The following is a 26,773-nucleotide window of genomic DNA, read 5'->3' on the forward strand; positions in this document are numbered from 1 at the left end:
GCCTCCCACTTCCTGTCTTTCACAGAGGTCACATGTAAGCAAATGCCAGTCTTTGTCACATTTTAGTTTTTCAGGCCTCATGTGTTGCCGTACCTGCCTTCAGACGTCAACTGAAGTCAAAAAGCTCGGCGGCGGGCTTCTCCAGTGGCGGCTGAAATATTTTTTGATTTTTCCTGGATATTCTTTGCACAACAGATTTTCCAACGTCATCCCTTCAGCTCCACCACACGCACTGAAATATCACAGTCTCAAGAAGGTTACCATACCATTAGAACTGTTAAATTAGCTATTTTTATTTACAAGGCAGACTACACAGAGTACAGTTAGAGGCTGCTTTGGGAAAAGGCAGCCTCGCTGCAGTTCTCAACACACACCAGCACAGCAAAAGCTCCTGAGATCAAAGCAAAATTAATGACACTTGTAAAGAACGCACTCAAAATCTACACGCACATATACAAAAATAAAATTACATGGATTGAACACAACTGGTAGAGATGACAAGATTTTCCCCTCAAAGTGTAAGTTAGACTCTGTAGCTGCAGTCAGTCCAAATCTAAGACATTGCAACTGACAGCAGAACATATCCGGGATGGTTTATATGCTTGGCTGCACCCTAATTCCAAATAAAACTCACAATAAATACTACAGTGACCCATTTGAACACTGCCGGTAATACCATTAAGGATTTAATCTGACTAATACTCTGTTAAGTAGGTTTAAAGTGTCTAACTAATTAATGGACACTGATATTTACCTAAAGGACATCAAATCCTACAGATTTTCAAAGGTCCTTATAGACTTATTTAGATTATAAAGTAAGTATGCTCTTTGAGATTTAATATTGACCAGGGTAAACAAAGAGTCTCGATCACTACAATTTGTGGGGTTTCCTGTTTTGCGTCTATGAGTGGGATCATCAGGATAGAACGATTTGCTCTACAGGCAGGTACAGTACTTTATTGTAAACTAGGGCTCATTTGGGGTAGCACGACATTACAGGACACTCTGATAGAAATCCACTGTATAGAACACAAGGTCTACGAATTTCAGTCATGCAGGATATTGATTCAAGTTCTATACATTACAGTTCTATCTAACAGGTCCCAAACAGTAATAATTAGTACGATATGAACCCTCAGCCTGTTGACTGAGACACAGCGACAAGAGAGCAGCTGAACAGCTTCTGTTTGTCCAGGGAGAAGAGGCTTTTCACGGCACAGTCCTTAATAGTCCATAATAACACTAAAGTCACTGAATGCTGCGATTTGCTACTGTTGTGTTGATTTATTTTATATCGTTTTTTTTATGCTAACATCACAGAGAAGGCGTCGTGGTGGAGGATCTGGAGCTCATGTCCGCCGAGGCTCCAGCCGGTAGGAGAGCTGCGTCAGCGCCCTCTGGTTGTCAATCACGCAGAGCTTCCTAACGTAAGCCCGGACCTCCGCTTGATTCTTGTTCGGCTGGCAAATGTCAGGATCTAACATTAGGCAGAGATAAAGCAGACAAAAAAAATTTGACGGGAAAGATTGTTTACAGTCTGTCTGCAAGGCCAACAGATTAGAGGATAAAAGTGTGCTCATGAATAATAAGCAGACTTACTGAATGGCTGGCTTCTACAGTGTCTCACTTGTCGAATTGTGTTTGCTATAATACGCTGATGGAACAAACAGAAAACGGCTTTAGATACTGTGCAAACATGAATGAAGAACAACAAGGCACTGAGAAAACTGCATGCATAAAACATGCTCTCTCTTCTTTCTGTGAAAAGGAACTCACCATTTTCTCAAAATTGACCATGTTGTCAATGAATGTCTTGTTGCCCTCATGTGTAAATGTCATATCTGTAAAGAAATAGGTTAAAATGAAGCACAACCCAAATCGTCCATCTTCAAGTACTTCCTAAAGCCCTGTACTGAGTCATACCTTTTAGAAGAAGTGGCACAAAGGGGATAATCGGTGGTTCCAGTTTGGTAACAGTAAGTCGGTAGGACCGGTGGTTCCTTGATGGGTCCTATTGCCAAACAAGTTTCTGGTGTTAGATACATTTATAGATCAAGTTTTTTTCTTTAAAACACATACTGTTATGCCACCAGCCACTTATTAGGTATGCCTTTTAACTGCCCATTGAAGCAAATATCTGATTGGTCAATCACATGGCAGCAACTTCATGCATTTAGGCATGATAACATGGTCAAGACCACTTGCTGAAATTGAAACCAAGAATCAGAATGAGGAAGAAGGGTTATTTAAGTGATATAGTACTATAGTTGATGGTGCCATACAGGCTGAGTATTTCACAAACTGCACAAACTTCCTTCTAGGACTTCTAGGATGCTAGTCAGAATTCAGCATAAAAAACATAAAATCATGAATCCTTCCTACTTTATATCAGCGGTTCGGGCTGTTGGTGGTGATGTAAGGTGTGCAAGATATTTACTTTGGGCTCCGTAACACCAACTGAGCATCATTTAAATGTCACAGCATACATGAATACTGTTTCTGACAATGTATATCCTTTTATGACCACTTAAAGGGACGACTGCTTCCAGCAGGGATACCAAATCACATCAGAAAGGTCAAATGATGAAACTGGAAAAATGATTTCCAGATTCCCCAGATCTCAGTGCAATGGAGCACCTTTGGGATGTGGTGGATGGGGAGATTCACAACATGGATGTGAAGCGTACAAATCTTCTGTGTGTTGCTGTCATATCAACATGGACCCAAATCTCTGAGGAATGTTTTCAGCATCTTGTTGAATCTGTGGCAAAAAGAATGAAAGCCTTTCTGAAGGCAAAAGGTTGTCCAACCTGGTATTAGTAAGGTGTACCTAATGAAATGGCTGGTGAGTGAACAGCCATGCAGTTGATTTTCCCTCCATTATTTTGTGCATCTGTCACCAAGACAACAGGTTTGAACCTAATTTTGTTTGTAATACTCATCACTGAAAACCAGATACATTTACAAAGAAAAAAAATATTTCCAGAAGAAGGATCTGTTTTACTCTGAGGAGACAGCAGACTTATACAACCAAAGCGGCAGTATTAGCATGGTTGAATACAACTAAAAGTTTATCCATAATGAATTTCAAAAGACTTGAAAATGAAACTCACCATCATGTTCTCAAACTCAGCATAGAACTTCTTAAACTTGGTGGGAAGTTTCTGTCAGGAAAAGCAGATGGCATCTCAGTGAATCGAGGATTTAAGCAACAGCAACATGCAGATCTGGTTCACAGCATAACTGTCCACGGATTATTAAAAAAAATAAAGTTTACCTCCCACGTCTGGCTCAGTCTGCTCACAGCAGGGTTGCTCATCCCCATGATGATGGCAAAGAATGAATTGAGGTTCTTAAATTCTCGACAGCTGCAGACAGACACACACAAGCAGAAACCAAAGTGAAAACCAACAACACCCAGCTCAGCTTCCTCTACTGTTAGCTAGAAATACTTCACTTAGTGATGTGCGTCCCATTAACAGTCACATCCTACTCACTGTGCCGCTATCTTGATGAACTTCTTGAGGAGCTGGACTCTCTTGCTGAGCTGTCCGCAGAGGCAGACTTCAGTGACGACCCACAGCTGGACCTGGTTGAACCTCCTCAGGAACAAGTCTAGATTAGCCGTAGTTCGTTTAAAACTTTGGCAGCCAAACGTGTGGTAGAGCAGCTCGTGCTGTGGAAGAAGACAGGGGAAACAAGAAGAAGAGCAGGTTGAGAGGTGAGAGATCCTGCCGGTTTAACAACAGTCTGTGAAAAAACAAAACTGCTGAAAATGAATTGACTCTGACTCTAAAACAAAAGTCTTTGCAACACTTAATGTGGACAAAGGTGAGCAGGATACCTCATGAACACAGCTGAAGAGCTCCCAGTCAAACATCGTCATTTGATAAGCCAAGTCCTTGGAGCTCATCAGCTCAAAAGTTGACATGGAGCCTGCAGTGGGCCCTTCCTGGTCTGGAAGAGGAGTCTTGAAGTGCACAAAAACAAAAACCAACACAGTTTCTTTGTTTTCCCTCAGCATATAAAACTAATATCTTCTTGCTTCGAGGCCACTTTTTACTAAATACTAAGTGTATTTCTCGTATCTTCTATATATATTTGCAAAAAGATTTAATTCTAGGTGGTAATGCAGTTTAATAACAGCATAGTTCATAACATTACTCTCTTACTAGACTGTTGAGCTGCTCTCGAGGACAGGCAAATAATCTCCCATTGATGCTCAAAGTAGAAAACACCGATACATCATTTGGCTTCAAGATTTGTTTTTCTGTAACAAAAATCGGGACAGATTCGCTTTCACAGCCACATAAGACACTATCATGTGCAAATTCTTAAAAAGGTACACAAGATAATCTACGAGTAGATGATGCTGCGAGTTAATGCCTCTCCACGTTTAAGATGATCTGTTTTCTTACCACCCGCAGAGCTGAGGTGGACCAGCAGGAGCTCATCGGTAGTGCCGAGCTTGTCCGTCACGGCACTGATCACTTCTCGTCCCGTCGCCGCCACGGGAATCCTGATTGTAGTGTAGGTGTGATCGCTGCAGTACACCTTCAATAGGACTGCACACGCACACGTGAAATTAATACAGTGATATGGTATGTGACAGCTCCTGATCTGTGATGACAAAGAGCTGCTTCCAACATGAAGAAGCAGGAAGCTCACAAAGCTCACTGAAGGTTTTGCCTTTTTGTAGTCACAGACTGAATCATTCAAATATGAAAGCCGGCTCATTTCAATCAAATCAAAAGTTTATATTTTTTTAAAGTTAGCCCTTGGATCTCTGTTAGAGTGATGACTGGGGTCTTTCTCTGCCTCAGCCAGCTGTCACACACATGAATGACCGGAAAATAATCGTGTTGTGGATCTATGCTGCCAACCTATCCGTAAGATTTTGTCACACCTTTTGTGCAAACACAAGTGACAGGATGACAGGCAGGGTAAGGGAACATTCTTATCCAATCTGTCTTATGAAAATGGGAAAATCCACTTTAAATAGCACATTCCAAGGCAAACTGCTGTCAAAATGTCTTTTTCCTTCAGGTTCAATATGAGTAAGAAGAAAAATACATAAATCACACAAATGCACAGAACTTACTGTCATCTTGATTTCTAATTGGCTGTTTCTTCTGCAGCCTTTCCTCTCCGTTGCTGAACTGTCGTATTAGGGTCTTCTGTTGAATAAATTATATGACAGCATCCAGATAACTACAGATGAAGCCGACATGTGAAGTGGACTGTAAAATTTTATCGAAAGTTATATAACAGATGTACCTTTTTTGTTGCTTTGGCCTCTTCGGAGCTAAAGAAAAAAAATTAAAGTGATACAACGAATTTGTCGTGTGCATAAAGCAATGACAATAAATGTTCAGCCCACAGAAACATACTGCAATTTGACGACTTTCTCCAGGTCAGGTACCAAATCTTTCAAAGCTCTCAGCATACGGGAGTCATTGGATAGACTTCCATACAACTCCTACAGAGACAAAGAGGAAGAACCACTCAGACTATGCAGAGGATCTGTGTGATTTCCTACATTTAAAAGGCTCAATGTGCTCACCTCCAGGAAAAAGATCGCAGCAGGTTCCTCTTGTAGCAGGTAGGTATGTGCGTTTGCCCAGCGCAGGGTCATAATCAGGGCCCTCCTTTTACTGTTGAGTGCATACTCCAACCTCTCCTGTTCAGAGCCAGGCGGCGATGTCACATGGTACGTGCGCACAAGGTTAAAGGTAAATAGAAAAGCGTTGACCCATTAAAGTAAATAAACACAGGTATATGGATACCTACATCTATGTCTCTATTTATCCTCAATTAAAAATGTACCTTTCAAGCAGCTTTAGTTAAAATAAAGTGAGTTTTGAGATCATTCATTATGTTAAAAAAAATAGAATAAAGCATGGGATGTATTGCGTTAACTGCACAGTGCTAAACTTACATTACAACAGCTTAGGGAAGAAATACCTGTGCAACTGGGATTACAACTTGTTACTAAGGTGTGAAGGGAACAGCTGCTCAACTGCTGCTTCAGCACTTCCACAAGCAGAAACTGATGTTTCACAATCTAAAAATGGCGCCGGAAGTGTTGTTACATTACGCAGCAAACCGTGAAGAAAACCAGGGTTATGCACCCGACATGAGACCTGTTTGTTTTTATTTTTTTGAAACGCAGTTTAGATACAGCAGGAAGGAAATAAGGAATTTAAAGACAAAAAGGATATTGTGACAGGAGCAGAGGGCACAGCTGGCTGTTGGGCATGAAGACACAGTGCATGAGGACAAAATCATCCACTGCTGGGTCTGACACACGAGAAGAAGCAGAGTCAGTAGCAAGAAACGAGCAGATATTTCATCTTTAATGCATTCATCCTGTCAAGAGATAGTACTAATCCAGAGTCTAACCCAGACTCATGTAAACCCCTGAAATTTGTTTTAATGCTGTTTTTCTGCAGCAAACCTTTTCAAACCACAGCAGAATATCCTATTTAATATCGTGTTTTACAGTAAAGAAAATACTGAATTATCAATTTCTTGTTTTAAAGTTCACATTAGTAACAATTTTTAATAAAAGACACTCTTCAATAATTCATAATTTATGCTATAGCTTATGAGTATCCTGCAATTTACTATCCTGACAGCATACGATCCCAAATTAATCTGATGATTCAGCTCTGCTACCTGGGTCACTGTGATGTATGTCCATCCTCATCGTCTCCAAGAAGTGCTCAAGAATCTTCTCTGGAGTTCCTGATATCACAGTGTACCTGCCAAGGTCACCAAGGATCACATAAAAACCCAAAAATGTTTAATAAAATAGAGAGAAATACACATATACTGCAAACACAGTTTTAAAGTACTTTTAGGTACAGTGTGCATACACCCAAACACATACTTTATGTTTCCCAGTGTGGAGGCTCGAGGACTCTTTTCTAACACCAGCACAGGGTGATCGTGCTCTTTCAAACGCACCGTGTTAGCTTCCACATCCTGCGGAATAGAATAGTTCAAAATGAGTGCAGTACCATTCATCTGTCAGAGGAGGGAGACAAACATCACAGGGGCGGCGGCGTCATGAGCGATTAAAGCATTATGTGACATTATTGCTTTACACAGCTTCAGAGGATGATGCATATTTTCCCTCCCCTATTTTCAGATCCTGATAATACAGACACAGTTTTAAACAAAGGGTTACTATGTGAAATAAGTACACATGTGTACCACTGCCTTGCATCAGTTCTTTATTCATAGTCATTGGGAAGGAGAAAAGCAGATCCTGGCTTTAAAAACTAAATGTTTCCACCATTTTTTCTTCACTGATCTTCGATCAGATCAGGGATAACTGTCTGCCTACCCTGAGTATCCTGTTGAAGTCTTCCTTATCCACACGCAGGAAGTGACAGTTGTCCTCTCTCAGGACGATGGATGCAGCCCGAGGTGAATCTGTAACCAGGGCCAACTTTCCAAAGTCATCACCCTCGTGAAGTGTACACACCACACCCTGACACACACAGATGAACACACAACTTGCTCAGACACATGTTCAGTTTACAAGCTTAAGATCTGAAGAAAAATATCAGGAAGGACGAGTAACTTTCTGAATCATCTTTGTATTCTGTACATGCGTGATCAATCCACGTGCAGCGTATTTGCCTGTACACTGGTTGTGTGGTGTATGAGTACAATCCCCTAAGCCAGTTAATCACAGTGATGAGTCACGATGAGCTATGCACAGTTTGCCAAACTCACTGCTGGTGTTTCCCCAGACCTACAGGGAGCACAAAACGGCTCGGCTCTTTGCAGATCTGATGAGCTACATATTTTGCTCCATTACATTCAGACTGAATATCATCAAATGAAGCAGAAAACTAGAACAACGCTAAAGTATCAAACTAAAGAACATAAGCAGGTAGATGGATGGAAGCCTTTCAAGCGCACCCACACACCTTTCCATAGATAACCACATTAACGGAGCCCTTCAGGATGATGTACCATGATGTGCCTTCTTCTCCTTGGTTAAACACTGAAAGGTAATGAAAACAAACACATATTAGTCCTAGCACACACATTCTGTACACCTGAAGTTTTTCAAATTGTGAGGCATGTTTCTCCTCTTAGAGTTAGAACTCAAGTCACAAACACAATTGTTAAATCTAGACGTCCCTTTTAGAATATATAATTTTCTCTACATGGGTGTAGCACAGGGTGATGCTAATGGGTTAGCTATCATGAAGGTAGCTCTCTTTTTATGTGGTTAGATCACCGTGGTAACATCTGCTGAACACATAACCTGGTCAGGAGTAGGTTATATTTAGCTTCAGTTTAAAATTGGCTGCAAGCACCACATTATCACTGACTCTTTATTCACAATAAAAAGAAAAGAAAAAAATCTCTGTGTTCTCTATACATGCAAACTGTCGAGCAGTACCTTATTAACACCGCAGAACAAAACAGCAAGATAGCTGTAAATTACTGTAAGTAATATTAACACAATTTTAAGAACAACTACTCATGCACTACATAAAGTTACTTATACATTACTTAAATTTAATTACAGTATATTTATTTCTCACCTCCTTAGTAAACCTACCTCTAAGTATCTGTAAGTAAATTTAATTATATTGTGATTTCAAATAAAATGCATCGAAATTCCATTTAATTACAGGACAATTAGTCACAGGCCGAATTATAAAGTGTTACTGAGTAATCCACTGATGGCTGTTTCTATAAGCATGCTCCAGCTGCTAAAAGATAGATACACATTAAGACTGCACTGCAATCAATAGCACTAATGGAAATTTAAAAACTGATCTATGCAACTTTTTCTGCGCTGTTCTATAAATACTTTGTCTGGAGTAATCTTAGATCTCCTTTTTAAAATGGATGGTTCAGTTCAGTTGCCTCAACTTGTCCTCACAGGGGACCAGCACTGTCTGACAGGCTGGAAGACCTTTTTACAGAAGGAAAAATGTATTCTGTGACAGAAGAAGACTCACACACAGTTCCAGCTTTTGCATGTGACTCAAAGATCACCACACTCGCCAGTTCCCTCTTCACCTGCAAACCAAAACAAACTGCTTCAAAACTCTTGGATTTTGCTGCCCTGCAGACAAAAATGGAAACTAAACAAGAAGATGCCCAGATCAAGGTTTTTAAAGGTTATAAAAAGTGACCTGAAAGTAGGTAAATTACTGTTGCCAATATAATCTCTGTAGTTATTACAGACCTATTAATGGTATAATACACATTTCCACATGGCAGTAATGTGATTGCATAAACGAAAAAAAAGAACAACAAAAGTACTTCTGGAGCCTGTACACATTTAATTAATTCTGCGCATGGAAAACGCCTGCAAGCACAGGACAGACTGAGCACCACACTGTCAAGATAAATAGTATAACAGCTTCTTCTTCTTCCATTTTTAAACATAAAAAGATTGTGATCTGGGGTTCTGATGTATTAACAATGTTCTTGGCATCTTGTACTGTATGTAAAAGAGTGGCACACCAGCTAACTCACAGTGTTGGAGAGGTGAGCTAAGGCCTTGATGTGAAGCAACTCGTCATAGATGATCTCTAGGTCATCGCCTGTTCTCTGACCAGGCCTGCAGACACAAAGGAGCGAGTCACAATGCAGTCACCATAAACACTTCATGCATGCACATCAATAAAGTTACTTATGACAGATGATCTCTGCCTATTCTTTCACATGCTTAGTACTTTATATGAAGAATGTTGGTATGACTGGATATGACTGGGTTCAATTAGCGAACACTTCAGCACTCTGGTATCGGAGGGGAATGTTAATTATTGGATAAAAAGCAACAATATATTGCCAGATATTGTTGCTTTTAATGTATTTTGAATCTGTATTTCAAGAGTAAATGATAATACTGACGATTTCCTGAGGATCATGCGCAGCAGTGCATCGGGGCCAATCTGGGCAAGAAAGAGGATGGTCTCCGGCAACTCTTCCTCACTTTCCCTCTTCTCCTCCTCACTAGGTAACGGTGTGTCCTCCTCCTCATCGTCAAGAAAACGGTAGAAGAGGTATTTGTCATAGAAACCGAGCTCCTGGTCCACTGGAGAGCAGAGAAGCACACACAGTCAAAGCATCAGTATAAACGAGCGTGCATGCAGATGAACTGTTTTCTCATCTCAGAACATTTCAGCCTTGTTCTTTGAAGTGAAGGACTTTGAGATTGGATTCAATTTATATGTTATATTCATGCTTGGAAACTCATTAATTCTTACTCTAGCATTCAAAGAGAAAGCCTCCCTGATGATTGATGTTTAGATTCAAAACTCACATTCCAGCGCAGAGCCAAATGGAGACACACTGGCTCTAGTCTAAAACTAATTTGCAATTCAAAGTTTCAATAACACTTTATTCTAATTTACGCTCTAAACGATAAGTTACGCATGGAGTGTGAATAACGTCTCCCAGCTTTTCAGCTGCTTTGAGGTTTGGGAATTGACTTAGTAGGTTAAGATGACTCACGGAAAGAAATGAACCCAAAGATATGCATGATGAGAAACATCAGACTTAAGTATTACCATGATTTAGCACCCCTTCTTCTAGTAGTGCCTGCCACATCCCGACAGCATGGGAGCGAGTGAGCACACAGGCGCTCTGCAGCACCAGCCAGTCCACCAGCTCTGTGCCTACACAGCACTGTCTGCAATACACATGTAAACACACTGTTTACTGTATATTTACTGTGGGGAGGTTTAAAAATACTTAATGTAATTTTCTGTAAATCAACACCACATCCACAGAAAGCTTCCCCAATCACTTGCAAGCACATAATTTTTCAGAAATACAAACAGAACTGCAGACCCACATACCTGTATGTCTTCAGGTGATACTTCCTGTCTCGAATCATGTGAGGGGCTCTGGACAGGATGGCGTTGCGGAGAACCTTTCCAGCTCTCTGCAGCTTCTCTGAGGGGATCTGCAGAACACAGGGACATCGGCTTAGGTGACTTCATCTAGTCCATCTAAATCTCTGACTGACTAGATTGAGATTTTTTTGTAAAATAGGCTGTGATAGAATCCATCATTTGATTGTTAATTTGGTTGGTCAAGCTTTAAATGGTGTGTGTTGGCAAGAAGAAGTTTGGGAACCATTATTTATCCAGGATTGTGGTCCGATCGCAATCTGACTCAAGTAAGAATCCACAGTTGTTTCTTTATTGGATACACTGAGTAGTCACTCACAGTGCACGCCAGGAAATGAAATGAATTTAGTAACTTGTTTAGCAGCAACAATAACCATCTGATGTTTCCTGTAGCTTCTGCACGGTGATGAAGAGTCATTTTGGAGCCTCGCGCCCATAAAACTGCTCTTGCTCATCGATATTTATGGGACATTTTGGTTAAACAGCCACAAAATCTCAGTTTGCTTAAGATCAGAACACGAGCATTCCAACAGATAAATTCTCCTCTTGTTAAAGCACTCTGATGTTGACTTACCTTTGTATTTTGGTACATTGTATTGATGCAGTACTCAACCTTAAAGTTAGAGTGTTTAAAATATCACCAATAGATGTCCACAGATTTCTGTTAACTGACTTCTGGTTTCTTACCCCTCCCTATTTAAATACATAATCATACACAACTCTATGACACAACACCTACGACTTCTCTTTTCCTCTACCTTTGTTGTGCTACATATGTATATGTATATGTATATGTGTATAAAATGCAATTATTCAGGATGGCGATGTCCATCCTGGCCACTGTATTCAGGACAGCTGGGCAACATGGCGGCTTCCACAAACCATTGCCCACCTTTATGTATTTTTAATGATTTAATTCTAATTTTATGACAATGCATCTGTTTTTTGGACATAATCACACACTGATCAAATATATTTATGAGTACAATGTTCTTTTTTCTATTAAATAAAAGAAATTTAAAAATGGTTGACTGCACATTGTAGTGTCATGTCATGGCCTACCGCCCTCACATTCTCGTGTAAAACTTTTAGTAATAACATTTTTAATTCCTTCTTGTTCCCCTCAATGCCGGCAAGCCGACCAAGCGTTCAGCTAGCAAATTAGGCCCTAACATGATGCTCCCTCCGCCATGCTTCACAGTTAAAATCTCATTAATTGAGAATGTGATTTTGAGTAGCACAGAACAAGTAGCACTTAGAATTCAGTAGCCTTGTTGTGTGTGCAAAAAATGCCTGACATCAGTTTGCTTATATTGCGTGTCTATAATCATGATTTAGACAAAGATCAGCTCAGGTTTTATGTTTAATCAATGCAAAAAATTCCAAATAATTCACAATTTTTTTCTTACAGCGATATGTGAATGTGTACATGGGCAGATTCTGAATGCTGCTCATGTAAACTATGGATCACTCAAACAGTAAAACTGTATCAAAACACACAGGACATACAAGCAGACACATCCTTTATAGGCCGCACCTGCATAGACAGCAGGGGAAATGACAGATGTGTGTACACACACACATACACATACACATCTGCTTCTGAAAACAACAAAGGAAGGCATTTTAATTGGGCAGATGGGATCTTTCTTCTGTGTGCATGCATTATCTAACATTAGCATAACTACAGAGCATCACAGCTGTGAGTCATCATCGGTCTCTTCTCAGAAAATACACGCACTTCCAAAATTCATTCTGGCACTCTGGTTCATTCACAAACATGAAAGTATGCAGCGTTAAAAACAGCTCGATTTTATGACCCCCGTGGCCCGGTTTACCACACGTTTCCAAGAAATATTCAAGTTACTTTCAGTTTCGGATGTTAACAAAAACAAAACATTGAGCTGATGTAATGATTACTTATTTTTACTTATTTTACTTACGTATTTGAATTAACTGCATCTTTTTAATTTCAATTATGATCACTATCAGGTTTTTATGTATCTACCCTTCAAGTTGCAAACAGTGGCTCGAAAACTGGGAAAATGGAAAAACAAGAGTCTTAACTGCACATTTAAATGTATAAAGGTTTTAACCTGAAAAATATTTAAGTTCAAAATGCATTAATAGCATTGCTTCAAACATTAAAAAATACACAACTACTGCTCAGCTGTTCTAAATTTGTCTAGAAACTTCTGCTTAGAGATATTTTGACAAGCAGTGACAAAAGTGGGTTTTTTAGTCAGGTTATGATGGTCTAGAGTTTTGTTAAGTCATGCTTTCTGTAACTTAAGGCCGGGTCTGTTTCTCATTATTTAGTTACAGTAAACTAATCTAAGAACTTCATTTAGGTTGAAAATGTAATCCAGAGGAAACATTTACCTTGTTGTGAGCTTTGTTTGCAGAGTCTGAATTCATGTTGTCTTTGTCTGTGAGTCCTGAGGAGAAAAACACATTAATGCTAAAGCACAACAGGATGCTCTGCTTCCCAAAAGCAAAAAAGCACTGTATATCAACTAGAAAAAAAGAAACATAACAATTTTATATTTACATATACACAATATAGACTCATCCATCCTTTTAACAGGCTGGGAAGGAAAAGACCTGCTTCCTGTTTTTAGTCATCATACAGAAGTCTCCATCTTTTTTTGTGCATCTCCTGCACATTTCCAATTTATTACTTGCAATATGTTTGTACGCGTAAAAACGTTCATTGAATAAACATTTAAGCAACACCCAGAGTGTCTTTTTCTATTCCCGTGTCTCCACTTGTGCATCTACTCACTGTCATTGTTGGATCCACTCTCCATGGCTCCATAAGGAGGGGCCAACAGTGCAGCCAGGCTCTGACGATACTTCTAAAAAGCAACACACATCAGAGGCCACATCAGCCTTGGAAACACCTCTAGCAGGGTATCATCTTTAAAGCACCAACATCTTTTAAACATCAAAACCCATTCCTGTTCCATCTCTCTCTCGCTAAAGCGCACAATGTTGCTTGAACACAAAAGCGCCCCTCAAAACAAAGCCCTTTGTACAACCAAGATCATTTACATGCAGAACAACATTATATAATACACACACACACACACACACACACACACACACACACACACACACACACACACACACACACACACAGCATGTAAACAAGGGTTAGACTGCTTTGATGTGTGCAGATGCTGTTCTTACAGTTGTACATTTCTGTAGCAAAGACTATGAAACACACAGAGCCAGAGCTTTTGTGTCTGAATGTGCCACTGCTCTTCTGCAAGGTCATTATCAAGCAACCCATGCTTTCTGACAACTGCCAGGAATACACACACACACTGGAAGAGAAACAGAGACACCATCTGTTTGACCTAAAGACACAAACGCTCCCCTATCCGTGTTTTTCTTGCACACACTCGATCCAGAAGCTAGTGAAGCTAGAACACTTCATGTCAATACTAAAAAATGCACAAACGTGATTCCAGAGAGTTTCATTCTGTAAAAAGACAACAACAGAAAAAAAAAACATACAAGCAAAGATTATGCACACTACATACTAGACACAGTTAAAGTCAAGGAGTCCGACTCACCTGAGTTAACACACTCAGCTGCTTAAGACTGAAGGGACTGAAACCCCAGAGAGCTGCCCTCTGCTCCTTTACAACTCACGCACACGCCACCGGATAGCATCCTGCTCAAAACAAGCTGCTCTTTTCCTTTTTTTCTCCCCTCTCTCTTCCTCCCTTCCACTCACACAGTCGCCCCACTGTCTGCCTCCGTCTCACTCACCCTCTCTCACTGTGATCACGCCAGGAACCAAGCCACTTTCTCTCACAGGTTACCAGGGTGATTCGAGTCTCTGTATTACTGAGCTACTCTAGTGTAGGAAAAGGGGTTAGTAGTCAGAAAAGGGAAAGGCAGAAGTAGTGTTGAAGAGGAGGAGGAAAGGAAGGAGGCTAACAAAAGAAACGTGGCCAATAGAAGAGAGGAGAAGCTGGCATTAGAAATGTAGAGCAGGTGAAAAGGGGCACAGGAATAAATCAGAAAAGAGAAATGAAGTAACCACAGTCCAGACAAACTAATTATTAGCAGTAATTGTTACATATAAAAACATGTCTGTAGGCTATTTCCCATTCAAACACTTTTTTGATCTCGATTTTACTAGAATTATGGAGCAGCGCTTTTTTTCTTTCATCCTTTCATCAAACACATCCTGTAGCTTTTTAGTCTCCACCACAAGCACACGTACACAAATTAGTCCTTGCACACGGGCACACACATAAAACACAGAGAGCCATATTTTGGAGATAAGATTAGGAAAAAAACAAAACAAACAAAAGACAACAACCTCAGGCCATGTTTTCTGTTTTATGTCCACTGTCCTTAAAATAGACAGTCGAGAGGGAGACAGAGTGCACTTAGTCAAAAACACACGCACACACACTCTACGAGCTGAATAATACGATGGCACACATCACTTTAATAACCAATTATTGTCTTATCTAGGGCTCATGTGTTCCTGTAGCACAAAATGGAGGAATCACATTTGAGTAAATTGAATTTCAATTCATCCACGGTCACACGGGGAAAAGTCTTTTTTATTTTTTTAGACCAGATAAATCAAAACAATGTGATCGATAAAATTGTTTGTGAGAGGGGTCATAAAATCTGATTTAAAAGCCAAAAAACACCAGACAGAAAATAGTTATTTTTTATAACCAAACTGTCAATTACCTGCAATTTCATTAAAAATAAGAACCATCAAAAAAAACTACTGTTTTCTCACAATCACTGTATGGAGATGAGAACCATAGTGTGGGTCGGAAAGATTCTGGATTCTGCAATACAAAATAACCACCTGTCAGACCAAACAGCAGCTCAGACCACACAGCCTTTCATTGTGAGGTTACAGTGAAGTGCTGCCCAGCTCTGCCACGACTTCCTCTCTGAGAGAGAAACAGTGAATGGAGCTTGTAACTCCAACAAGGAGGCCCACGGAGAGGCATCTACTACAAAGCCAAATCTCTCGGGGCAAGGCTGTGTGAGTGTTCGTACTAGTAGGTTGTGCGATATAGTAACTCTTTGCAACTGACTGTGAGCTTTTACATCATTTGTTATCAAATCATATTTTTATTTTATTTATAAAGCACACAAAGCTGACGCAGGAGGGTCACACAATAAAATGCCACACACACACACATCAAACAACAAACCATCACTTTCAGTACTTTTTGTTCATCTTTACGCTAAAGATACTTGATAATGACTTCGGCTGTCTGTTTGGGGTCGTCGTTCTGCTGCAGAATACATTTGGGGCCAATAAACAACCATTCATATTTCTGAAAGCATTCTTTGTTTACAGCTTTTTTTTCCACACTTGCCTAAAACTTTCGCACAGTACTATAATGAGATCAAAGCTCAATATCTGGTATTACCAAATCTATTACTTGCTATTGCTGTTGCATTGAAATCTGATGATTCTTTTCAGTTTTAATAATTCCATCAGTGCTGACAAGATCCCCACACCACTGGCTGAAATGCAGCCCCAAAACAATGCCAGAGCCTCCACCATGTTCTTCTGTAAGTTGGCATACTTCAGCTTAATTTTCCTGTTTCCCTTCCTGAAGAATAACTTCTTGACTTACCTTCTCCTTCTCTTAGATCATTTCTGATGAAGCTGCAGATAACTCAGCTGAAGGGTCTGAAGCATCTCTCTGGTCCTGCGCCAAGTTTTTGACATATTTGTTCTTAAGGACATGACTTTCCTATAATATAACATATCTATAGTTTAAGCCTTCCACTTCTTCTTTAGTCCTCCACTTGTCCAGTTTCCTCAAAATTTCTTAAGGACAAATTTCCCACCAGGCTAAGATCTACCAAGATTTCAGCTAATACCTCATGGGAGTCACTTTATTGGTGCAAAAATGCTAATGCTAATTTTTGCTATTTGCCCAAACATAGCATTTAAAATAGATTCTTTGCTAAGTTGTATTTTGACACAACACTGATTCATTCATTGAGTTCGCTGCTTTTTTAATACTTCATGTATTTGATTCTTATTCTTAACAAACAAAGAAAAAAACATGGAAATAGTAAAAGGACTGGACTGAGAGTGAATTTAAAAAAAAAAAGCAGCCAATAGCCAAAGAAAAAACATTGAAAGAACTTCAGAAAGTCTCAATTTAACAACTGGAAAATAATCTGGCTCCTTACATAACTAAATAAATAAGGGGTGGCTCAAGACTTTTGCACAGTAATATCAATATTATTTCCCTTGCCTAGTGTATAGCCTCTTGTGTATGATCTTTTCATGTTTAAATATCTTTATGAATACTCAGCTTAGATGAGAGTGTAAAATAAGATTGCATATATTATCACATTACCACTCATTATTTAGTTACTGAATATACAGTATATGGTATTATGGCTACAGCCTATCCTAGCTGTCACTTTGCAAAAGAAGGAGAAACACCCTGGACCAAGACACAAAGACAGACAACCACACTCACATTCACATCCCTCGACCTCCTGTGCATGTAATGTGCTGTGGTAGGAAGCCAGCATGTCAGGAGAGAATCCATGCAGTACACAAGGAGAGCATGCAAACTCCACACAAGCTGCGTAAATCACTTTTTAAGGGAAAACATACTCTGAAAACTTCGTAAGCATCTTCTGGTTTCTTAAAAGAATTGTCCTTGGGCTTTTTGTTTTGATGGCTGCCTCACTGGAGAAATGTGACAGTTCATCCAAGGCAGAAAACTGTATTTCAGACATGCAGATACAGATCACTGAATTACAGTACGTCCTTTTGTTTGTGGCCTTGTTATTGCAGGAATCTGTGTAACCTGCCTAAACAGAAAATGTAATGGCATTTTTGGGACTTTATAGTTAGTTTTACATAGTTTTATAGTTTTTTAGTTTAAGAAACCAAAACTATTATGCATATACATTAAAAAATTGTACCAATTCAAACAGATTAACCTCTCTACAGCAGCTTAACAACATTTAAAATGTCCTTAAAATCATCGTTTTAATAATTCTCAGAATTAAAATATTTTGTTATTAATTTATAGGCTAAAGGAAATCTGAGAATACCTTTATTTTTCCAAGTAGGAAATGTGAATCCAATTAAAAGAAATAAAAAAGGAATCATTTAACTAATCGTGTTTAGATTTTTCTCACTGTTCTCACTTTAAATAAATCACTGTCAAGTTACCCGAAGTGTGCAATAGATGTGCAAAAAGGCACCGTAATGGTGGACAGCCCTCTTGTGGTTAAAAGCACAATTACAATAAAAGTCTCAAAAGCAAAGCTCTTTCCACAATGGAGTTCATGCAGAATCATGAAGTTTCATCTCATGTCACACCTCCCAGAGAGTCTTAAACTCCCTCTGTTCGATCCGGAGCAGCTCGCTGGTCTCTCTGCTGACAATGGTAGCGTGGCGCGGCGTGTTGTCCAGGATCGACTCCCCAAAGGCTGTCCCAATCCCCAGCGTGCAGATTGTGACTGCATCCTGCACACAGACATGACAACTTTTAGTTACTGTGTTTCTATAACAGACGAGCATTTGTTATTGAGCAAACATGCTTTGTAGCAGCATTCACTATGCTGCTACAAAGCAGTGAAATTATACAGCAGTAGCTACAAGCAATGTGTATTAGGTTATTTTAATGAACTCGGACAGACATGGAAAGCAGACGGATTAATATGTGCAAATGAATGCAAATAAATCCAAATATGAGCAACTGCTGTTTACTGTAAGACAAACGTCTCTTGGTGCTGTATATAATTGGGTAGGCTAGAGGGAAGCAATGGACGCATATTCACTGCTTAGTGGTTCAAACAAATACACTGCTTGCTATGGAAACCTTTTCAGCTGTCCAAACTGACATTTCAAATATAGCCACAGAAAGTAGGCCACCAATTTCACTTTAGGGCTACATACATGAAAAGGACGTCTCACAATAGAGGAGCTTCTTATCGCCGTCTTTCTTTCGAAGCAAATCCTCTCTCCTTCTCCTCCCACGTGTCATTCTTCCCCACTACATGTATAGTATAACTCTATTTCCACGCTCTCACAGCGAGGGTTTAAAGTAAGGAGGAAGCCAAATTTCTCAGTGGCAATTTCTCTCTGGTATATTTAGGAAGGGAGGCACAAATGGAGGCTAAAGAGTCAAACAAATTCAGCTCTCAAACATACAGGACAGAGTAGAAGCCCCTTAAAAAGGATCTTGTTTGATAGAAAATATATGAGAGCACTAGGAAATATCAACCATGAAAGTAACATCACCAATCCAAAAGCATCCAAGTCATTATTCATGTATGTTTCTCAATGTGACTCTCACCTGGTGGTTAGCGGTTTCTGACACTTTGACATCCAGGGAGCCAGAAAGGACTGCATACCAGCTGGTGCCAATGTCTCCCTGTCGAAACACTGCGTGCAGTAAAATACATTAAACCACATTAAGAGCTGATGAAAAACGTCACTAAGACAAAAGCACTCATAAAAACATGCCCTGCCATCTGATGATAAACCACAATCACTGCTGAAAGAGACATCAGCCAAAAAGGTTTTGATACAATGATAAATTGATAATAAATATATTTGCAATAAACTGAAATGTGATTGAAAAGGTTATAAATGCACCTAAAAAGGAAAGCATTTTAAATATTTTTATCTTTAACTGAAAATCAATTGACTTGAGCTCAAATAAGCAAAACGCTGACAAAACGCTGGTGTTAAAGTAGCTACATTAAATATTGTCTTGATTTTGTGATCATTAAATTACACTACTATAAGTAGTATACTGGATATAGGTCCACAATTTGTTGGACAAAGACATAATTTTTGCAGTTTTGCTTCTCTACGTCACTGCAGTGAATCTTAAATCAATCAATCATGGTATGACTGAAGTGCAGACTCTCAGCTTTAATTTGCATTAACGGTAAAAAGACAGTTTTATTTATAATCCCCCAATTTCATAGACTTATATAGAATTAATTGGACAAACTAACAGGATTTTAAACCCAAGGATTGTTTTTAACACTTGGATGAAAATCCTTTGCAGTCAGTGACTGTGTGGAGTCTACAATCCATAGATGTCCCTTCAATGCTCTGCTTAGGTCTTTGCTGCAACCACCTTCTGTTGCTGCTTGTTTGTGGCTCTCTCTATGACTTAAAAGTCTCCAGCAACTGTAAAGCATGCGCTGTTGTGTTGAGATCATGTGACTAACCTGGCCCGTGAAGAATATCCAGTTTCTTTGCATTGAGAAACTCTTGGGTTGCTTCTGCAGTATGCTTTGTTTCATTATCTATTTGCACTGTCGGGTCAGTTTTGCAGCATTTTTCTAAATCTGAGCAGAGAGTACAGCCATGTACACTTCACAGGTCATCCTCCATCCATCATCATCTATCATCTATCAGCAGTCTCACCATCAATAAACACTATAATGACCCAGTTCCACTGTCAGCCTTATGTACCCATGCCCTAACATTTTTTAGATGATACACCTATTCCTCAGGAGTGTCCTTGACTTGGCTAGAAGTTGTTTTTCATAAGCCTTGATTATAATCCATTGTGAATACAGACACAGGCAGCTGGAGACCCAGTCACAAAAAACAGGCAGGATGCATACACGGACCCTTGCACTCATCTTCTGATGATGAAATTTGCTTAAATCACTTGGACTCTCTCAGACTCATGGATGCAGGAAGTATAACAGAAGCTTTAACCATAGAAATACTTCTATCATAATCCATTTTAATTGCCCTCTGTGGTCTTTTAGGCCTCTCGGTATTCTGAGCTGGTCGTTGCAGTCCTCCTTTTTAAGAATACACCACATTAATACTTTGGCTACCCCTAAAGTTTTTTCTATCACTCTGACAGACAAAGCAAAACAAAATAAAGCTAATGATGGCCTCCCTCACTGGCACTGACATCTCTTTGGGCTTCATGTTTAAAATGAATGTGAAAAGCTATAAAATGCAAATTCAAGACTTTTAATCAAATCCAGATATTATGTCTGTTTAATTTGTCATGAAATTACATGAACAGGCCCTACTTGGCCATGAAACTGCTTTTCGGTGAACTGTCCAATTAATTTTGAGCCTCTGAAAACGGGGGACTGTGAATAAAAAACGTCTGTAATTCCTAAACAGCTGACATAATATTTTTGTTAAACCCACTGAATTAAAGCAGTGCTTCAATCACATATTGGCTGATTGATTTAAAATCCACTGCTTGCAGAAAAATCAAAAAGACAAAGCATGAAGTCCAAAAGGAAAACATATAAAACAGACTGGATCCAGGAAACAGTAGGGCAAGAGGAACAGAGTATTGGGAGGATGCCACTGTATATACTTACTCCTGTAAGTATATCGTATACTTATAGTATACTTATACTTATATAGTGGTATCAGGGAAGTGGAGAGAGCTAGGGAAAATGATACACAGTTGAACTAAATCACAGATGATGAGGCAACATAAGCAAAAGTAAAAGCAAATACAAGGAACAATTAATAATATTAATATTAGTATTGCACAAATTAGTTAAAAACAGGCATTGAAGAAGGTTAGGCACATTTTTGCATTCCAGTGCATCGTAAGTCTTACTGCGCTCTCTCCTTAGGAGACAAAAAGGTATATTATATACTGTATGATGATTTCCTCCAATCCTTTAGAGCCTGACTAAACTCAACAGCATCAAAGACATCCTTTTACATTCCTGTCAGTATTGTGGGTTTGTGAGCGTGCGTGTACGTACACGTGATGCCTTTCTCCAGGCATTCATAAAAGGCACAGGCACAGATCTGCAGTAGGAGCGGAGGTGGGAACCTCTGGAAGGCTTTGACCTCTCTTAGTCGGGTCAGAATAATATCCACGTCCTCTCCCGAGCGCTCCGCAGGCCTGCGCAGAGGAAGAGCCACCATTAAACCCACACGAGGCATTAAAAAGGTGTATAAGGGGTTATGCAAGAAACAATTGGCATGATGTAACTTGTTCAGTGTGATGGATTATCTATCTTATTCAGGTCTATTTCAGCCTGAACTATAGCAAATCAATCAAAACCCTGCAGTATGCTTTCACTAGCAGTCATGTTAGACAGTTGCAATTATCAGTCAATGGACTAAACTGTGAGAAAGCAGCGATATTGCCCTTTAAGTAAGAAGGCTGCTCTATTGTTATAATATTATCTATGAATATTTGTGCGAGAGCACGCTGTCATTGTTCTGCCTGGTGTCTTAGTGATAACAGTGAAGAGCTGCAGGCACAGTTTCTCTCAGCTCAGGCCCCCCACAGGCTGTTGATGTAAGATCTCATTTGTACTGCTGCTTTTTCTAATGCGCTTAAATCTGAGCACACACACACACACAACTAAGTCATTGTTGGACATCTAAGCAAGCACACACAAGAGACTGCACGCACGCACACACACAGAAGTTTGATCTGCGAGCTTAAACAGTCTGTTCTGAGACGTGGTGGTGCAAAAATACCAAGCCAAAATGTCTCAGAGTAACACACTGCACTTAGCACCATTCATTCACTTATTTTCCCCTTCTTTCCTGATAGTGACTCATCTTTGCACGTGTGTGTGTAAGTGTCTGTGTGTGCATATATGTGTGTGTTCATACAGAATAGCTAATGCACTGTGGGCTCTTCCTTCACAGATGAGAGCCTCTCAGTCCCCTCTTCTGCTTCATCTCCTTCCTCTTCCCTCACTCCCAGCCCTCGCTCCTTTCTGTCTGCTTCTTCTAAACCTTTCTCTAATCTCCATCTACTTTTCTCTTCTTCCTCTTTCAAGACTTGCCAGTTTTTAGAACATGATAGCCAAGACTGAAAGGGACAAATGCAACCCATTTTTCTCCTTTTCACTAGAAGCACAGATTCCTGGTGCATTTAGTGCCACCACTTACACATACCAAACGCCCTATTTATCCCTTTACGTCTGCTCCGCAAGCTCAAAGGCAAGAGTGACTCCCACTTTACTCACATGTAGGTACGTATGGTAATAAACGCCGAGCACGTGTGTCACGAAGCAATGAAATGTACTTGTACCTTGAAGGGTTTGCCACAATAAAAACAGATCAAAGGCTGCGTTGCACAGCCCATCTTCTATTCCCATATCAGCCACGAGCTCAGAGCTTTGAAAGGTGGGTCTTTTTTTCCCTCTCACATTCTTTCTTTCTTTTTTTTTGGTCTCTGACTCATCCACCTAAAGCTCATGTATTGGCCCTTGGTGCTTCAACAGGGTGTCATATCCCAGAGTAGGCTGGGTTAATGGTTGAGACAGGTGGGCTCCCACACACTACGACAGACAGGGAGAGACAGGGAGGTGAACTCTGCAGGGTTGAATGGGTAATACAAACACCACCCTTCACATATGCGTCTATAGTAAAACTGTTGGGCTGTGTCAGTTATCGTCCCCTGGTTAAGTCTTCGCCCTTTCCCTTTTGTCCATTAACCTGTGCTTGCTCACTCACTTCCTGTCGGGAGGAATCTGCCTCCCCCGCTGGTGAGAGAAGAATATGACCTGAGAGTTGTTCACCTTCTATCACTGTCCCTTCATGTCTCCTCTCTTCCTCGACCTCTTCCTTTTGTCAGCCTTCCCCTCTCCCTCCCCCACTATTCGTGTCAGCAGAGATCTCAGCTTTCAAGCACAAATTATGGCGTGTGCGAATACGCACACACACAAACAAAGGATTAACAAATCGACCAGCGTGACACACTGAAGACAAAAACCAAGAGACAGCAGAAGGTCATGCAGATTGTTTCTTGAAACAACCATCTGGAAAAATTCACTGTTCACAGACAAATAAATCAGAGGTTGATTTGTGGCCGCCTGTCAAAGTGCCACACAGATTCAAAACAAACAGATTTATTCGCCTGGTGGATTAATACATTACTGCAACACAGATTATGTGATTGTATGCAAGAACCTCTTCTGACACTCATCTGCATCACCACTAACAACCAGAGATGGTGTTAAATCACTGAGCAGCATAAACCCTGCTCACTTTGCATTCAAATGACCAATTAGAGTTAGAAATGAGTTTTGCAAGATTTGCAAATTAACCTACATAATACGCACACTTATACTTTTCACCTATGAGGAATTGCTTTTGCTAAGACTTACTACTTTGATATGTCACCCTAGTACTAGACAAAAATATTTTCCTGCAATAAAAAAGGCATTAAATATAAACTTGGATCTGGCTTGGTGCTGTGTGTACGTTGAGTGCACCATCTATTTAACTCCTGGTACAACAGAAAACAAAGCAAATAAGATCTTATCCCACATACTTCACAGCCACTGGCAATAAATGTCTTCGGACAGATATATTACAGACAGTCGTATCTTAACCTCTGTCTTTCTTTCACCTTCCTCCCCTCTCTGCCTCTCACTCCTCACTTGCTCACATCAACAGTTAGCATAGATGAAAGCTCCCAAACACACATACACACACTCCTGGATATTGATTGAATAAGAGGTGGATAGCTTAAAAGCACTGAGTGCTCTACAGTAAGATCCTGCACAGTCTTTATGAACATCCAGCTAATACTGCATACTGGTGTCTTTAAGTTTCCAACATAATTATTCTAGCCTTAATTTCAGTAGATGTTTTCAGCACTGACTTAAACAGAAAAAAACAACAACATTTTGCACGTTTATTTTATGAGATATGTGAGCAGGAGAAGGACACACTCAATCAAAACTGCAAACAGAACACAATCGTTAAACTTGGGAAACCAAATTTATTTGCAGTGTTTCTGTGCTAGACCACCAAGCTAATGGCTTATGCCAAAGAGAAGCCCTCTTAAATAGGGAGTGGCTGTAAGTCTGCAACCAATCACATTCCCCATCTGCTCACCAGACCACAGCAAAGATCACAACACCCTTTGAATTTTTACAAAAGCATAAGCTACTTTGAGCAAATTGTTCAAAATATGTGCAACTAAAACTGAAGCAATCTGGAACTTAAACAATTTCTAAATTATTACAGATTGTAAAATATATTTAAAGGCGCCAGCATCTCGAGTTGACTATTGGTGGTAATGTGTCTTTTATGGTAACAACTCATTGATTTTTACACTGTAAATCTGAAGATGCCAACTGGACTTCTGGAAAGCTACGAGGCCTTTCTCACTAATTTCTGACAATTTATATTCAGATCAATTACTCGCCAAAATAACCCAAGGACTAATTAATAGTTAAACTGGTTAAAAAGTATAATGCCGTGTTGTCAGTACCCTTATCAGTGACTAATAGTTGCATTTATCCACTCAGTTTTATTCCAGGTGAGGATTAGGAGACAAGATGGTTGCTTCAGGTTGCCATTGGTAATGTGAGGATGTGTCAGATAGGTGTGTGTGTGTGTGTGTGTGTGTGTGTGTGTGTGTGTGTGTGTGTGTGTGTGTGAGCTGTGCTGTGCATGTCATATATGTCACTGCCTATGATCTAGAGTAATTACTGTAGTGCTGCTCTTCATCATGTTTATTTATTCGAGCCCTCTCCCTGAGCTTTTTCAGCACAGTAAGGGAGCTTTGCTGTTAATTGGGCAGGCACAGTGTGGACTAAACGATTTTCTAATCGCTGCAGCTTTTGAATTGTTGAGCTGTTGATAGACAAACTGTGAATTGGATGTTCGGTTATTCTAATCTGTCCAGTCAGCCCAGACTAACGTAGCCTCATGCAGCACTGTGAGATAAACGGGAGGAGGAGAAAAAAATACACTGCCTGCGCTGGCTGGCCTCTAGTATTTTATTCAAATCACGCCACAGTTGTATTTTAAAAATGTATGGCTATTTGATTCAAGCAGGCAGAGATAAACCATGTGCGTCTCGTCATCAGCCATGCAGTGCAGAGACACCACAGTGAACCTCGAAGCCACCAACGCCTTTTTGACCGGAGATACAAAAACAGGAATTTTTTTTTAAAAATCGGTGTGTATTGTTATGCACTGCAGTCTGTACAACTGGGCGGCAAGTGGTGTCAATTTAATAACAGCGATAATATACTAAAACAAAATGAGGCGTATCACGTTATTATTGCACAGTCACACACTGCACACGCAGCGATCACCGGTTCCGATTAATCACGTTGACGCGGATGAATGAAAGAGGGCAGAGACGACACAATCGTTGCTGCGTGGGGATGCGCGGCGTGGCACTGGGTCATGTAGTGCTTTCACCCACCTTTTATCCAGGCAGCAGATCCACTCCGCCGATGGGGACGAATTAGGGGACGTCTGCACCGCGACCATCTTCCCCGGCTGTGTGTGTGCGTGTGTGTGTGTGTGTGTCACTAGACACTGTGATGCTTACCGGAGGAGGGTTCCCGGTTGTCGGTGGTCGTTAATGGTTGTGAGCTCTGACTCCCCCTCCCCGCCCCTCTGCCTCACACAACTACGGGATGTGTGTTCATATATATATACATATTTCTTTTTAAAAACAACACATACACACACACACACACACACAGATATATATATATATATATATATATATATATATATATATATATATATATATATATATATATAAACTTCAGTCTTTAATTAGCTCAGGTCTCTTCAAATGTCACTGCGTGTCAGCATGGGGTGGACCCCAATCTGGGAACCCATTTATTAGTCTGTTAGTCTCCTGCAGAAACCTGTGTATGAAGACAGAAAGGTAATATTGATAAGATATGATAAGGTAAGTTAGCCTTTATTGGTACCAGAAATGGAAATTTCAAGTTGTTAAAGCTGCAAAGTATACAGGGCAGGAATAAATAAACAGATGCAGCATATATAACAACAATAATACTATGCAAAAAAAATATTTCATAGTGCAGTGGTTGTATACTGATCAAAACAGATTTTTTTAATTGGGCTGGGGGCATTA

The 26,773-nt window shown here is 40.0% G+C and overlaps 1 protein-coding gene across 1 annotated transcript; it reads right to left on the minus strand.

The window, feature by feature from the left end:
- Nucleotides 1-285: 285 nt before the first annotated feature.
- On the minus strand, nt 286-26,181 carry LOC309693175 (rap guanine nucleotide exchange factor 4-like). The gene is made up of 30 exons (XM_082512188.1): nt 26,084-26,181; nt 21,654-21,796; nt 19,235-19,323; nt 18,256-18,402; nt 13,684-13,756; nt 13,281-13,336; nt 10,845-10,951; nt 10,554-10,675; nt 9,895-10,078; nt 9,517-9,601; nt 8,994-9,054; nt 7,944-8,020; nt 7,352-7,498; nt 6,893-6,987; nt 6,679-6,764; nt 6,222-6,300; nt 5,564-5,714; nt 5,391-5,479; nt 5,278-5,305; nt 5,102-5,177; nt 4,419-4,565; nt 4,173-4,270; nt 3,845-3,970; nt 3,498-3,676; nt 3,278-3,368; nt 3,114-3,164; nt 1,924-2,011; nt 1,777-1,841; nt 1,600-1,654; nt 286-1,477 (listed from the first exon to the last, which is right to left on the minus strand). Exons 1-30 carry the CDS (start codon nt 26,149-26,151, stop codon nt 1,350-1,352), a joined length of 2,991 nt encoding a protein of 996 aa, XP_082368314.1. The 5' UTR covers nt 26,152-26,181; the 3' UTR covers nt 286-1,349.
- Between the last annotated feature and the right edge of the window lie 592 nt (nt 26,182-26,773).

This window comes from Aulonocara stuartgranti, assembly GCF_965226115.1.
Source record: "Aulonocara stuartgranti genome assembly, chromosome: 18".
NCBI classification, from domain to species: domain Eukaryota; kingdom Metazoa; phylum Chordata; class Actinopteri; order Cichliformes; family Cichlidae; genus Aulonocara; species Aulonocara stuartgranti.